Here is a 15,663-nt window from a genome sequence, read left to right as displayed (position 1 = left end):
TCAAGTCATCCTGGAGTACTTAAAGAACTAGCTGAAGTAATCTTGGAGCTGTTAGTAATTATCTTTGAGAACTCCCAGAGATGCTAGAGGACTGGGGAAGGACAAACAGTACCTATCTTTTAAAAGGGGAACAAAGTGGACCCAGGGAATTATAGACTAGTCAGCCTAACTTTGATACCTGGAAAGATACTGGAACAAATTATTAAACAATCATCTTGTAAGCAGCTATAGTGTAATTAGTAATAGCTCAAATAGTTTTGTCAAGAACAAATCAGGTTGAACCAACCTAATTTCCTTCTTTGACAGGCTTAGTGGTCTAAGGGAGTGAGAGGAAGCTGTAGACATATCTTGATTTTTAGTAAGGCTTTTGACGGAGTCCCCTATGACATTCTCATAAGCAAATTAGGGAAATGTGGGCTACATGAAATTACTGTAAGGTGGGTGCACAACTTGCTGAAAACTTGCACTCAGATTTACTACAGTTTGACAGCAAACCATGGGTGTCAACTAGGAGGACATATCTAGCAGGATCCTGCAAGGGTCTGCCTTGGGTCTGGTACTATTCAATATTTTCATTAAATGATGTAGATAATGGCATGGAGAGTATGTTTATAAAATTTGCAGATGACACCAAGCTGGGAGAGGTTGCAAGCATGTTGGGGGACAGGGTTTGAATTCAAATGACCTTGACGAATTGGTCTGAAATCAACAAAGACAAGTGCAAAGTACTACACTTAGGAAGGAAAAATCAACTACACAATGGGGAGAAACTGGATTGTACCACTGAAAAGGATCTGGGGGTTATAGTAGATCCCAAATTGAGTATGAGCCAATGTGCTGCAGTTGGGAAAAAGGCTAACATCGTTCTGGGGTGTATTAACAGGCATGTCGTCTCTAAGACATGGGATGTAATTGTTCTGATCTACTTGGCACTGGTGAGGCATCAGATGGAGTGCTGTTTCCAATGCAAGGAATTATATGGACAAATTGGAGAGTGTCCACAAAAGAGCAAAAAAAATGACAAAAGGGTTTAGAAAACCTGACCTATGTGGAAAGGTTAAAAAACCGGGCCTGTTTAGCCTGGAGAAAAGACAACAGAAGAGAGACCTGACAACAGTCTCAAATCTGTTAAGGGCTTTCTGTCCTTCCTTTGTTGTTCAAATTGTACCATCTCAAGCTTTCATGCTGCCACAATGATTTGAGAATTGTGATGTCAATTGTTTAGAGACTAGAAGACTCCCCTCTCTTATACACCACCTCAGCTCCTCTTGCTTTATTTTCCATCCATTTGCTCAGCTCTGCTGGCTGGTCTTTTAACTTCCATGTCTCATCCGCGTAGTCTTGTTGCAGAATTGTTCTTTTACTGAATTCTCTTCTTTAATTCTTTCCTCTCTTCAACAAGTCTCTATGTATTCTCCTCTCTGAGTTCATCTCGCTCCCACTGCCGGCCTGGCTGCACCCTCACTTGCTTCTTTTAGACGCTGCCCCGGCTCTGTCATTCTTAAGATCTGGGGCTGGGTTGCAGCTTGAAATGAGCCATGCCCAGGGCCAGCTCTATGCTGGCTGACGAGTCGTTACTTCTTCGTGGGGCAGCTCTTCGTCTGCCCTAGGGTGAGCCCCGGCCCAGCCCCTGTGCCATAACTGCCTGGCTGAGTCTGCCTAGCTCCGGCCACGCTGGAACACCCGATGTCTGGTAGCGGATAAACCCTTTAACCGGAAAGTGGCACTTTAAACGGGAGATTTCTAGAGCCTTTGGGGCATATGGGTGCAGGCCTTCCCGCCCCAGCACCCCAAAGCCTTCGGCCACAATGAATTCAGCTCACAAGACTGCAGGGAGGCAGGTTGGGGCTGAACATTATCCCCACGGTAGGGCTGGGGGAAGAGAGGCAGAGATGAAGGGACTTACCTGAGGTCATACAAAGAGTCAGGCAGAGCTGGGAATGGAAGCCAGGAGTCCTGGCTCCTTCCCATCCCCCTCCCCGAGCTGGGGAGAGAACCCAGGAGTCCTGGCTTCCCCCCACCCCAGACCCCTCCCTGAGCTGGGGAGAGAACCCAGGAGTCCTGGCTCCTCCCCAGCCCCCTCCCCAAGCTGGGGAGAGAACCCAGGAGTCCTGGCTTCCCCCCACCCCCCTCCCCGGGCTGGGGAGAGAACCCAGGAGTCCTGGCTTCCCCCCACCCCAGACCCCACCGCCCTCCCCGAGCTGGGGAGAGAACCCAGGAGTCCTGGCTCCTCCCCAGCCCCCTCCCCAAGCTGGGGAGAGAACCCAGGAGTCCTGGCTTCCCCGGGCTGGGGAGAGAACCCAGGAGTCCTGGCTTCCCCCCACCCCAGACCCCACCGCCCTCCCCGAGCTGGGGAGAGAACCCAGGAGTCCTGGCTCCTCCCCAGCCCCCTCCCCGAGCTGGGGAGAGAACCCCGGAGTCCTGGCTCCCAGGCCCCGCCCCTCCCTGAGCCAGAAGGACCCCGGACCCTGCTCACGCTCGCTCCCCCGCCCCTTCCCCGGCATCACGTGGGCCCAGCCCCTGGCCGCTCCCGGCCCGGCTTCGGAGGCCCCGCCCCTCCCCGCCGGTGAGCTCCGCCCCCAGGCGGGCCGGGCCGGGGCGGGAGCGAGCGCGGGGAGCCGCCGCTAGAGGCAGCCGGGCGGCCGCGGCGGGCAGCATGGAGGAGGAGAGCGGCTACGGTGAGCGCGGGGCCCGCGGGAGGGGGCCGGGGGGGAACGGGGCTGTGGCGGGGAGCGCTGCCCCCTGGGCACTGCTAGGGGCTGGGGGGGTATAGGGCAGTGCAATGGGGGGCAGTGCTGGGGGGTATAGGGCAGTGCAATGGGGGGCAGTGCAGGGGGGCTGGGGGGTATAGGGCAGTGCAATGGGGGGCACTGCGAGGGGGCTGGGGGGTATAGGGCAGTGCAATGGGGGGCTGGGGGGTATAGGGCAGTGCAATGGGGGGCAGTGCAGGGGGGCTGGGGGGTATAGGGCAGTGCAATGGGGGGCAGTGCAGGGGGGCTGGGGGGTATAGGGCAGTGCAATGGGGGGCTGGGGGGTATAGGGCAGTGCAATGGGGGGCAGTGCAGGGGGGCTGGGGGGTATAGGGCAGTGCAGGGGGGCTGGGGGGTATAGGGCAGTGCAATGGGGGGCAGTGCAGGGGGGCTGGGGGGTATAGGGCAGTGCAATGGGGGGCAGTGCAATGGGGGGCTGGGGGGTATAGGGCAGTGCAATGGGGGGCAGTGCAGGGGGGCTGGGGGTATAGGGCAGTGCAATGGGGGGCAGTGCAATGGGGGGCAGTGCAGGGGGGCTGGGGGGTATAGGGCAGTGCAATGGGGGCAGTGCAGGGGGGCTGGGGGGTATAGGGCAGTGCAATGGGGGGCAGTGCAGGGGGGCTGGGGGGTATAGGGCAGTGCAATGGGGGGCAGTGCAGGGGGGCTGGGGGGGTATCGGGCAGTGCAATGGGGGGCAGTGCAGGGGCGCTGGGGGGGTATCGGGCAGTGCAATGGGGGGCAGTGCAGGGGGGCTGGGGGGGTATCGGGCAGTGCAGTGGGGGGCAGTGCAGGGTCGGGGGGTGGGAGGTTATAGGGCTGTGGAATGGGGGGCAGTGCAGGGGGGGCTGGGGGGTATAGGGCAGTGCAATGGGGGGCAGTGCAGGGTCGGGGGGTGGGAGGGTATAGGGCTGTGGAATGGGGGGCAGTGCAGGGTGGTGGTGGGGATAGCTGCCCCCTGGGCACTGCCAGGGGTTGGGGCTGCTGGGCTGGGGGGCAGTGAGAGGGAGGGGGCCCCCCCAGTGTGGGGAGCGAGGCAAGGATCGCTTTCCTTGGCTTGGGAAGAGTGGTGGGGCGTGTGGGGAGGACTGGAGGACAGCTGCACGGGCAGATGCTGTAGGCTGTTCCCTGTGGGTCACCCCCCAGGCCGGGCTCTCTGTGTCTGAGGTCTGGCACTGCCCCAGCTGCCACTCAACAGCTGGGCACATGGGCTCTCACCAGTAACCGGGTGTGTTTTCTCTAGTGCCTTTCTGTGGCTGCATTTGACACTCCTTGCTGTTTCCTGTTGCTGCAAGTGATCGCCTGGGTACTTTCCTCTAGCAAAGCTCTAAGCATGGGGGCAGGAGCATAAGGGGGTCTGGGGAGCTCAGAGCTCTGCTTGAGTGGGCTATGGGCACCCCTGCTCAGGCTGCTCTCTGGTCACCCCCGGGCAGGCCTGTCACCAAGCTCTGCTTGTGCGAAACCCCAAACTGCAGTTCTGGCAGCAGGGAGCAGATGCTCTCAGGTCTATGGCCATGTGCTCGGGTTGCAGAAATAGTCGTCACGACATGCTGCTTAAACCCTGGCTAAGCTGAAAGGTGGGGAGTGAGAGGACCGGTCCCAGGGGACTTGGCTGTTTAAATGAGGAATGTGTAGCTTGCAATGAGCTGCAGGCAGGGGGAGAACAGACCCCAAGATGGCCTGGGAGGGGGGAGGTTGAGCATGAAAACACCTTGAATTGGTTGAGGAGAGGGAGGCTGGGGGTCTAATCAGTGTGCTCAGCCTGCTGTGGCTTTGGGTGTCATGTTCCTAGTAACCTGGACTACAAAGAGGAGTTTGGGCCTGAACTCTCCAAAGCTGTGAAATGCAGGGTTTGAGCGGACCCCTCTCCCTGTGCCCCCCAGCAGGCCTGTGTATTGTGGGAGCTGACCATGTGCACGATCACCAGGTAGGTGGGCTATCATGCCTAGAGGTGCGTAGGTGAGGTGAGGACAGAGCAGCAGGGCTAACTAGCAGCTTGTCTTTGCTTCACTTGGCTGCTCACTTCACTTCCGGACACAGTGCACTGTTGTGAGCTTGCAGTTTTAATTAAAGTTTTCCTGGAGTACAGCTGTAGGAGGCTGGGGGGAGAGTTCTCTCTCTTAAACCCCCCTGGCTCTTTTCTAGTTAAAGGACAGCTTGTTTTTTAAATCCAAATTCCCTCTTGGCTGGAATCTCTCTGCGACATCCTTGCAGCAAGTCAGTGAATTAGTATGTATGACCCAGTTGTCAGCATGAACCCAACCTTCATGCTAGCAGCTCCAACACAGACCTGTTTAAATTATCCTCTTACCTGCTGCAACATCTCTCATCCTACAGACTGCACCAGGATTTCTTAACCCTTTGGAGGCAATTGCCCTTGAGTATCTTTGGCCTTTCAGATTTAGGGGACTGGAGTGAACTGGCTGGTGCTCTGTGGTGATGTTGGCGAGATTCCTCTCTTCACTTGGTTTCTGAATGTTATGAAATTCATATCTCAGGGAGCGTGGACTTCCCTGGTGAGTCACTGGGGCCTGGTGTTGATGTCACTGGGGCCTTGGGTGTGTTGGTGGGGTAGCTGTTCTCAGCTCCCTGTGTAGATTACTGTCTTGGTGGGAGTGGCTAGGTAACAAACAGCGCCTGTGTCTACACACCTGCTAGTGTTGCTTTTGTTCCTGACTCATTCAGGGAAATGGTTGCTGTGCTTGGAGGCTCATGTGGCTTCTGCTGTAGTCCTGGATGCCTCGTCTGGTGAAAGCAGAATGGTGCTGGCCTAAGCCAAGTGCAGCTGCTTTCCCTCCAGAGTGCACTGGAAGTGCTGGATTAGTGCTGCAGTGGTAATCTCTTTCAGGCAAGTGGCAGGCTGCCCATCCCTGCTCTGAATGTTGTTAGGATCTGTGAATTCCAACCAGGGCAGCGTTGCTGCTTGCCATGTGCATGGAGAAGGACCCAGAGTTCTTGTTTGGCTGGTGCAGCTGCATGCAGAGGGAGGGACCTGGGCTGCCGGTGACTATCAGCAGCTCTCAGGAGGCAGCTGATGGAAGAGCCCGGTGTTCACGGGACAGTGCCACCCGTGCACCCCAAAACTCCTCCGGATGAGCTGCTGGCCCCTGGGATTCATGCACCCCAAGTGCCCCACTGGGACTGTGGAGGTGACCCCATCAGATGTGTTCCGGGTTCAGAAGCTCCGGATTCTTGCTCCGAGACTGTTCTTCCTCCCAGTCTATGGTGCCTGAGAGGTGGCTTAGAGGCTGAGGAATTCTGCCTTGATGCACCATCCCCAGTGGCATGTAATGACTTTTTGAGCATAGACTAGGCGGTGCCAGCAGGCTGTGGAGAGGAGCCTGCTCTGCCTGCCCTCTGTGGGCTGAGTAATGGACCAGTTCACTGCTCTGTAGCTTTTCTTTCTACCGATAGATCTGGGCAGAAGAAACTCAATCTGCCCTACAAAGCATCCTGCCCATTCCAGCAGCTATCGGGAACATGCTAAGCCAGGCAGGTCTGGGTGATCTGTATTGCAGCAAGGGGCAGAGAGTCCATGGCCTGGCTAGGGCATGCACACTATGTTCCAATCCTGGGACATGGCAGGGCAGCAGGCGAGGTGTCCCCAACACACTGCTGCTGTTATAGTGTGGCAGGCAAGGGGGTTCTTGGTCTTTCTCTCCATTATAATAAGTGAGGCTCAGTGGGTTTGTTCAGCAGCCAGTGGATTCAAAGTGAGCCTGCTGCCAACAGACAGGTGCCCTTGTGGGACTGCTGGGTGCTGTTCTGTGCCAGCTGCTGACACTGCTTAAGAAATGCTCCCTTTGTTTGTTTGCTTACAGGGAAGCTAACTATTCCAGGTTGTGCATGTGAGCTGTATCCATCTGCTAGGCCAGCTTGGGGGGTGAGCCAAGGCGTATGGAAGGGTGCCACGTGCCCAGGGTTATAACCTCCAATCCACATGCAGTCTGCAGTGGAAGGAATTATCCAGGGAGGCTTTGGAGTGTGCATCTCAGCAGGTTTGTTACTTCCTGGTATTCCCACTCTGTGTGCTGTGCTGGGTTCTCGCAGGAGCCTCGGGGAGGGAAGGATGAGAAGACCGGAGAGATGGGGCTAAAATTAAGCTGTCTCTGACCGTTTTTTTTTTTTTTTTTTTTTTGCTGTCACTTCAGACAGCATCCTCCAGGGAGCAATCTCAGCAGCACGTGCCCTGCTCCCACCCAGACTATGTCTAGATTATCTGCATCATGTCCTGGGAACAGAGAGAGAGAAACTGCTGTTTGTGTTCATGAAACCAAGCCCACATCCTGTGCAGCTGCTGTTCACAATCCTTTGGTCTGTTACCCCACAAGTGGGCCCGGCTGGCTCGTGTGCGTGCCCCTCTCAGTTCCTTTTCTGTCATCTCAAAGTTGTGACACTGGCTGTCCCCTCTGCCCTAGCAGCTCTGGCTGGGACTGATGCTTCATGTTATGGTGGCTGTCAGAAGCTATCAGTGATGCTGAAACTGACTGGCTCTCTGGGCTTCTCCTTTCAAGCTGCTCTCAAAATAAACCAAGAAACCAGCCAAAATCTCTAGTTTTGACCATTGCCGACAGGGATCTATGATTTCAGACTGGAGGGATGTGACTAGACCTCCCTTCACGCTCACCTAGCTGTCCTTCTCCAGGGGCTCCCATGCTGACCTGCCTTTTGTGCTATGACTCCTCTGTCCCAATGCAGCCAACAGCATCTGAAGTTAGCTCTGAGCCTGGCTGTGTCTGACACAGCAGAACAGTAGGTTTTGGATTGTCTTGTCACCCAGATGATACAACGATAGCTTCCTGTCCCCTGGGCTGCAGGACTCCACTGCCTGCATCTTCTCTCGCTGCTCCGCCTGCCTTGCATTCAGCTGATGCTTCTGAACGCTGGCTGAATTTAAACTCCCAACCAATGCTCCTCAAACCCTTCCAGGGCAGGAGCTGGGCTGGAATTTCATAGTGTCTGTTGAGCTGAACTTCTTGCAGACAGCAGCTGCCAGACAGCACCCCTTTGCAGCTGATCTCCACCACCTGCCATGCACAATGTGATCATGCTCTAGGCAAATACAGACCTGGGCCAGGTAGTGCAATTTCCCAGCTCCTCCAGAACTACCGGAGCAATGTGAGGTGGCTCTGAGACTTTGCCACGCAGCTTCTCTGGCTGCAGGCTCTGTCACTTCTAATATATTGAACACTTTACATTGAATTCCCAGCTCTGCCAGGGCCTTCCTCGGTCTCTGCAGCTGGACCCCTTGTACTTTAATGTCTCTAGGCGGGGGGTCCAGGCCAGTACTTAATGGGCAATCTCCACGGTGCACCTTGGTGTTGAGGACAGTGGGGCTGGTGAGTCAGCAGGTGGCGATCTTCCTTGGGCGTTAGCACTCACCCTGTGGAGCTGGCGGTGCTGTGCGGCTCCAGGGGCTGGTCTGAAGAGATGTGAAACTGAGATCCTGACTCTGACCCTTGCGTGCTTACAGTGTGGTGAGAGGTTGCCAGGGGCCACGGACTTGGCAAAAACCCACCTGTAAAAATCCAGCCAGGTTGCTGACGGCCACGCTTTGCTGGTTGACCAAAGCGGCTGCTCCCAGATGATGATAGACCACTATCCTGGGATCTGTAGAAGTCCATTTTTCTTGAGAGCCAGGGTTGTCTTCCACAGCACCCGGGCCAAACTCCCGTGGGCTAATTCTGTTCTGCCTTCCTAAACTGCCCCTGCAGTTCCAGGCCAGTATGGTGCTGCTCTTCCTGTTTGAAATCCTTGTGCAGTGTAGCAGAGCTGCCACGTTGCACCCCAGAAGTGTCTGCATTTTGGTGATGCATGAGTAGATCCCCATGTGTTTACATTTTGGTTTAGTTTGGAAAGCACTTGGATCTCTTGGGACATTTTGTTCTCTCTAGGGCCCCCTCAGCACAGGCACCGGCAAAGCAGTCAGTGTAGCTGGAGAGTACAGAGCCAGATTTTTCTTGTGGCAGGTGACTGGGTTTTGTGTGGCCAGAGGCTGAGCAGGGGCTGCTCATTGCACCAGAGCTTGCAAATCCATCGCTAGCCTAGCCACCCACTATGGTAAGTGGCTCATCACTAGCCCTCTAGTCCACAGCTAGCCAAGGAGCCCAGCACCCTCGAGTTTTCTCTGCCGCCTGTGTCTGTCTCCAATGCGAGGTGGTTCCCAGCCTAAAGCTGGCACATCATGGTCTGTCTCCTGTGCCAGCGGCCCTTTGTACTGCTCAGGGAGCTAGTTAACACAGCAGGCTAGGTGCCAGGGCCCTTGTATTAACCCGGGCCCTCTGCTGTGGTGGAGACAGGCTGCACCTTTGCCTGGGGACACTTGTCACTAGGGCCCTCTTTTTCCTAAGGGACAGTGAAGGGCCCCTCTCTGGCCAGGCAGGGGTCTGTGTCCTGGCCCCTTGCGAATGGTGTGATTCTGCTGATGCTGTACTTCTGCCTCTCTGCACACGTGGTGTGTGACCTTCCCCCAGCTGCCTGCCTCAGCACAGAGCAAATCCCTGGGTCAGCAGCTGGTGGCATGGCTGCGTCTCTCCGGGACCATGTGGCTCTTTTCTCCTACGCTGCACCGAGGGGGCTGCCCCATTGAAAGCGCTCCCCTTAGGGCACCAGCCCATGTTGGAGAGAGGTCAGAGAAGTGAATCACATTCACTCAAGGGCTCAGAGCTGAACCCCTGCAGTTTAGCTAGGCGATGGGGCTAACAGCGGGAGAAGGTCTGCAGGGGGTCCATGCCGGCTGTGAACACCACGGGCGGTGCCAGGTGTAAGTAACAAGGAACGTTGTTTTGCTGGCAGTTAATCGGGAAGTCTAGAGCTGTGGAGCGGCATCTCTCTGGCTTTAAATCTAACTAAATAATTGAGAGGAGAAGGAAATCAGGGCTGAGCACTGTGCCCTGCTGGGCTGGGGCATCAGAGAGTAGCCGACAGTGGGCGGAGGGGACTCAGAAGGGCTGTTCTGCTGGATGCACTGACTTGTTGGCCAGGGCTGGCCCACGCCCCTCCCTCCGGCCTGTGGGTGCCAGGGCAGTGGACACTCCTGGCAGGGGATTGACCTGTAGTCCCGCTGCACTCTGGGGTTACTGGCAGTTCGGGCTGTGGGGATGAAGGGATTTCTGTAAGTGGGGCTGAAGCAGCCCTCTGGGGATGGGAGCGCAGGCCTGGGAGCAGGGTGGTGCTGCAGGAGCTGATGGAGAATAATTCAAAGGCACTTTCTGTGCTGGGAAGCCCTGTGGCTGGAGGACAGCAGGGATAGCAGCCCCACACCTCACGCAGCTCCAATGTTCCCATCCCTCCTGGGCTCTCCCCTGCAACCATGTGGCTGTAACTCCGTGCCAGGGCGTACGGCAGCAGCATGAATGTCTGTTAGGGCCTCACCCCCAAGCCCCTGCCGTCACTTGCTGCTGGGAGCCCCCAGCAAGCCACTGAGCATCCTCTATAGCCAGCGATCTCGGGTGTGTTTAGCAATTATCCTGCGGCAGAGCTTAGAGGCCTGCACCAGCTTGGGTCCCGTGTGCAGCCTGTCAGCCCTACCCCAAAGAGCTGACCACATAGGACTCCAGGGGAATGGGACATGCTGGAGGGACAGGAGTGATGGAGAGTCAGGGTTGTGAGCAAAGGCTGCGGCGCATGGGGCGGGCCGTGCAGCCAAGGTGCCACGTAGTGGAGCCAGAGCGTGCCCATCGGTACAGCTTGGTTCTCCTTCAGCTGGCTTAGCTCCATCTCTTCTTAGCTCAGGCTGTGCTTGTTCTAGTGAAACAGGAAAACTCACTCTGGCTCCTTCCCCGCTGCTGACGGGGGGTGAGCTGGGGCAGGGCGCACACTCAGGTTCCCTCCACAGGGCCTGCTGGCGTCTCCTTTCAGCAGTGCCGCTGTGGGGCCCTGCACAGGCCATTCCTAGCACTGAAGGGAGAGCAGGCGCCAGGAGCCCAATCATCCCACTTACGAAGTGGCCAGTGGCAGCTCTTGCTAATTAGCATGGAGTCATTCGAACTTTCTTCTCTGGGTAGGGAGCCATGAGCAGCTCCGGCTCTTTACCCCCATGGGAGGTCATGCTGGCTGGGCCACCTCGGCATCCTGCGGGTTAAAGCCGTGGTGCCGGTGGGTGGCCAGAGTACTGTGTGAGCCTCACCCGTGTTTGTGGGCTTGCTAGAGATCCTGCCCAGCTTTCCGGGCGTGTAGAGAACTGCCGGTCAGTGCCCGGCCTGCTGCAATGCTGGGCCAGCGACCCCCTCCCTGCCCGGCAGAGCGCCCTTCCCCCAAGGGGAGGGGCTCACGGGGGTTGCAGGCATTTCTAATCCCAGCTGTTGAGCCCCTGAATTGTCCAAGCCCCACTCAAGTCTCAGCAGGGGCCTAGGGCTGTTCCCAGCCCATGGGGAGTTTGCCATTTTCTCTCTCCCCTTCCAGCCCTGAGCTTCTGGAACCCCAAATCCAGGAAACCCTGGCGTCTCCTCCCCTTATAAACCTGATCACACAGCCATAGCCCCCCGGTGCCCCAGCAATGCCCTGCGGAGCCGAGTCCTTCCCCAGGCCCGTGGCTGTCGCTGGCTGTGAGCACATCATGGGCCAGGCGTGACACAGCCAGACCCCTGGGATCTGGAGCAGCAGCACAGAGAGTTTTATTGGTTTAAATAAAACCTGCTGTGCACATGGGCGCCTACTGCTTCCTGTGAATTAAAGGGTTTTCTGCTTTCTTGCACTTCCAGTGTGTCATGGGGTCCTGTATTGGGGAAGCTGGAGGTCTTGGCTGCTGTCGTCTGGGGTTTTGTTTGGGTTTGTGGGAGAAGTCCATTAGCTGTATGTTTCTTCTAATAAAATCAACCAGTGAAATAGCTGAGAGATAAATCCAGCCTGTTATCTGTAGGGTTCAGAGTTAACCACCTGCTGACCCCAGTGCGGCCAGCGCAAGCTTTGGGGATCTATTTTTTCTGGCTGCCTCCAGACTCAGGCAGGCATCACAGCACAGGTTGTGTTTGGGTCACATCAGCAGGGTTTGTCTGGCCCCATCCCAGGGCCAGGCGTGTATCTTGTACAGTGGGTGCTCCCCGCTTTCTGGAGTGGGGTTTCATAGCACGGTTACGGGGGAATGCAGGACATTGCTGGGCCAGGCCCGCTGTGCCTGAGGCTGGAGCTGGGGTGAAGTTCACACCAGTTTTCTTCCCAAATGCCCCAGGCCAGGACCCTCGCTCAGAGAAATGTGGCCAGGTGGGTTGTGGGAAACAAGCTGGTGCCCAGTGCACAGGACACATCTCTTTGCCTTGGCTGAAGGAAGGAAGCTCAGGGTGTCTATCTGTGAGGTACAAACCTGTCCTGATTTCATATCAGCTGGGAGCTTCCCTGGCACACAGGGATGTTCCTACTGCAGCGGGATTTCCTCTGGCAGCTGACACTGGGCCTCGGGCAAGATACTGAGAGGACTGTGTGCGCTCTGTCACTGGCCCGAGTGTCGCGAGCACAACATGGCTTCTCCTGTGCCTGGCTCCTTCCTCAGCTTGGGCGTTTGCCCTTGAGTTGCTGGTGATGCTCAGGGTCGAGGCTCAGGCCTGTGGCAATGGCAGCGCTGGCCTCTGGGGAAATCAGAAGGTCAGGCGTGTAAGCCAGGGGGGCAGCATGCGGACCTCGCTGCCGCACTGCTCTTCCTGGGAACAGTCATTAACCTCTGTGCGTTTTCCCCACGTCTGCACAATCAACTGCACCATTCGTCTCTTGCTGAGAGCTGCCCTGCAGGCCAAACTCCTGCCCCAAGTGCCCATGGGACCTCCTACCAGAGGTTCCCCCACAGCTGGTGCTCCTGCCCCACTTCCTGCAGGCATCTCCTACCTCCTTCCCTCTGATGTCTCCTCCAGGGAGCTTCTGGTTGCCCCTTCTGCTCCTGACTCTTCTAGCTGTGCTTCTGTGCAGTGGGCTCAGACCTCTTGGTTGCTTGGCAGATTCTGGGTGCAGTGGCAGCTCCAGGCCCTGGCCTTTGGTTCAGAGCTAGTTGCTTAGTGTCTTCTTGCTGCAGCAGCTGGTTAGTTCTGTGGGGTGGCATCTCTCTGGGCTGCCTAGGCTGCCCTGTGACGCGCCCCAGCTCCCGTGTCTGGAGGGGGAAACGCACCCGGCTTCATTGTTTCAGTCTCTTTGAGGCACGTGTGGAGCAGCAGCTGCAGGGGCCTGAGGGGCTCAGATGTGGGCAAGGGGGACAGGTGGCCAGGGCCGCAAGGTGCTGAGGGCTTAGGGCAAGAGGTGATGGGGAAGCAGGCAGCATCCATCCTTCCAGCTCTGCTGCTGCCCAGCCTTCCAGCGTGGGCTGAAGCTCCTAGGCCTGGCCTCTGTGGCTGGGTCCGAGCTGCCTCAGGACTCTCCCAACTATGCAGTGCATGGGCAGTTCAGCGCAGCTGTCCCAGGGCAAGGTGCTCACGAGCAGAGGATTTACATGGGGCATCACCCAGCCAAGCCCCGGTCTCACTGGCGGGGAGGCGCGTGTGGGGCATCGGGGGTTCAGAGGGGCTGGGCAGACATTCTCCCTCCCTCTGCCCGTGCGAGATGCTCAGGCTGAGCCAGTGGGTCAGAGACATGGGGAGCATCCTCCTTCTGCTGCAGCTGGTGCACATCATGCTGGTGGCCGCCCTCGGCAGGGCTGGAGGGGAGCTAGCCACCCCCCACTCCCCATGCTCTCCCCACCTCCATCACTTCGGCTTGTATGCCTTGTAGTTTTTTATGCACCTTCCCTTTATGCAGTGGTGGTTGCTATGCAACCACCGGGCTCACTGGATGCTTAAGGCTCTAATAATACAGAAGGCGAAAACTGACCTAGAAATCCCCCCGCTCCCCAGGGGGCTGGAGCTGATAGGCTGGGCAACTAAGGGGAAGTTCCCCAACTAACTGTCCTCTAAGTGGCTTTGAGCCCCCCCAGCCGCTGCTGCAGGAGCACCACCTGGGTTAGTTTTCGGGAGGGGAGCTGGGATTGGCTGGCCTCCTGCGTGGGCTTCATCAGCTGGGAGCTTCCCGTTGCTAGATCATCAGTTCCTCTTGCTAGAGCCAGACCGGGGAACCCTCTGTCTGTCTGTCTCCCTCCTACTCCCTGCTTGGAGAGTCCTCAGCGGGTGCAGAGCCAGGGCTCTGGTCCTCCCTCTTCTGGCCGGTGCTCTGCCTGGCGTGAAGTGGGCACCTGCTGGGCCAGCTGTTCCTGCCCAGTGGCATTGGAGTGACACGGCACTCAGTCCCCACGGCCCCTGCAGCATGGGGACGGTCAGCGAGCTTTGTGCCTCGAGTTTCCAAGCCTTCCTGTGCCCCTCTGCGATCGCCAAGGCAGGTATGCGCGTTACCTCCCCCCTCTCCCTGTGCAGGGTGCAGGCAGCTGGGAAGCAGGCAGGATCCCAGGCTCCCGGGAAGCCCGTATGGAGCTTGCTGCTCTGCGCCCTTGTGGCTCTCGCTGACCGTAGTGCAGAGAGCGCTCACTTGCCCTTCGTGTGCTGCCGGCTCCTGACCTTTCCCTGGGAGCTCCGGGCAGGGCTGCTGTGGGTGCCCCATTAGGGTGCTGAGCCATCCTGCCAGGAGGGCATGGGGTTGCCAGGGGGCTGGCATAGCGCCACCCCATCACATGGGTGCTGTGTGCAGTGCCCAGGACAGTGACTCACTCGTGAGGAGGGTGCCAGGAGTCTGAGACTGCTGCAGCCCCTCAGAGGGTCTGGATGGGCCCAGGGTTTCTCCCGAGCTGCACTCGGCATGTGTGTGCCACGGTGGCATGGCCAGTCCTTGCTGCAGTACCCTGGGGCCTCCCCTCAGGAAGGATCAGGCTGCTTCTCAGCCCCTGTGTGGGGGGTGAGGCTGCTCTGCTGCCGGGCGTGGGAGTGATCACGAGTGTCGGGAGTTGCTGGGTGAAGTGTCCTTGGCTAAACCACAGAAACCAAATGCAGTGCAGCACTGAGACTGCCTGTTTCCATTGCTCCTTCACACGAAGCCTCTGGGGTAGCACGTGAAGGGAGTGCAGGCAACCCTAGGTCCCAGTTGCTGATGTCTCTGGATTCCTGGTCTTGTCGTGGAGTGAGGGGGGTGGGGAAGGGTTGTCACCCTAGGGACCCATAGGGCATTTGGCAGTGTCTGGCATCAGCCGTATGGATGAGGGGTGGGGGACCGGGCTGTAAGAGTTGACACTGTGTGCAGAGCTCCCATCTACTGGGTGCTTTTGATACCAAGCAGCTTTCAGGTCTCTAGGCTGGCATTGAAGTACCAGGCGTACAGGAAATAGGCATGTCAGGGTCCTGCTCCCTGCAGAGCGCCTCAGCCTGGCTCTGACCTGCTTCCAGCTGGGCCTGTATGGAACATCTTGGGGTCAGCTCTGCGCTGTGTGTAGGGGACATGGTGCCTGCGATGGTCCGTGCATCCCAGGACACTGACCGTGTGTGCCAGGGCAGACCTGCCATGCAGCCTGGGCCCCATGCTGGTGTCTCAGTGCATAGGGCGTGCTCCTGAGGGGCCCATGGCCGTCATTCCCTTCTGCTGGTTCCCTAGGGCATAGCAGTAGCTGGTGAGAGTCCCTGGGCCCGTCGGGCACTGACCTGAGTGTGGCATGAGTTTGAGGAGCCATCCCTAGGCTCCCACTTCAGAGGGTGGTGGCAGGGACCAGCTGCTGGGGAGGACTGTGAAGAGGGGACCGGCTCTCTGTCCCCCTCGGAATGGCTGTGTCCCCGTGTGCCTGCAGCGTCCAGGGCAGGAAGAGAGAGTCAAGGGCACACCGGGCATCAGTCTGTGATTCCACGAGGGGGCTGAGGAGGGAGCCTGCTGCCGAGGGGCAGAGACTGCTCCCTGGGCACCACTGGCTGCTCTCCTGGGAGCGTTACTGGCGCAGAGTTGTCTGCAGAGACTGGTTTACCATTTGGCTGGCCTGAAAGGGGCGCTCTGGCTGCTTGTCACTAGCTGGGAGCAATGGGTCTGCCCC

At 57.7% G+C, this 15,663-nt stretch overlaps 1 protein-coding gene across 4 annotated transcripts in view; it reads left to right on the top strand.

The window, feature by feature from the left end:
- The first annotated feature begins 2,560 nt into the window (after positions 1-2,560).
- CYTH1 (cytohesin 1) overlaps positions 2,561-15,663 on the top strand; it is a 42,821-nt gene continuing 29,718 nt past the window's right edge. Inside the window, exons 1-2 of one of the 4 annotated variants that reach the window (XM_075119146.1) lie at positions 2,659-2,678; positions 6,569-6,745. In XM_075119146.1, coding sequence (XP_074975247.1) covers positions 6,688-6,745 — 58 coding nt within the window. In that variant the 5' untranslated portion in view covers positions 2,659-2,678; positions 6,569-6,687. Of the gene's footprint in view, positions 2,679-6,568; positions 6,746-13,769; positions 14,038-15,663 lie in introns of those variants that run through there. The other 3 variants (XM_075119148.1, XM_075119149.1, XM_075119145.1) reach the window with 3 other exon arrangements.

Source organism: Caretta caretta, chromosome 14, assembly GCF_965140235.1.
Source record: "Caretta caretta isolate rCarCar2 chromosome 14, rCarCar1.hap1, whole genome shotgun sequence".
NCBI classification, from domain to species: Eukaryota; Metazoa; Chordata; order Testudines; family Cheloniidae; genus Caretta; species Caretta caretta.
The sequence above is the reverse complement of the archived record's forward strand: the minus strand, read 5'-3'. Positions and strand labels throughout refer to the sequence as shown.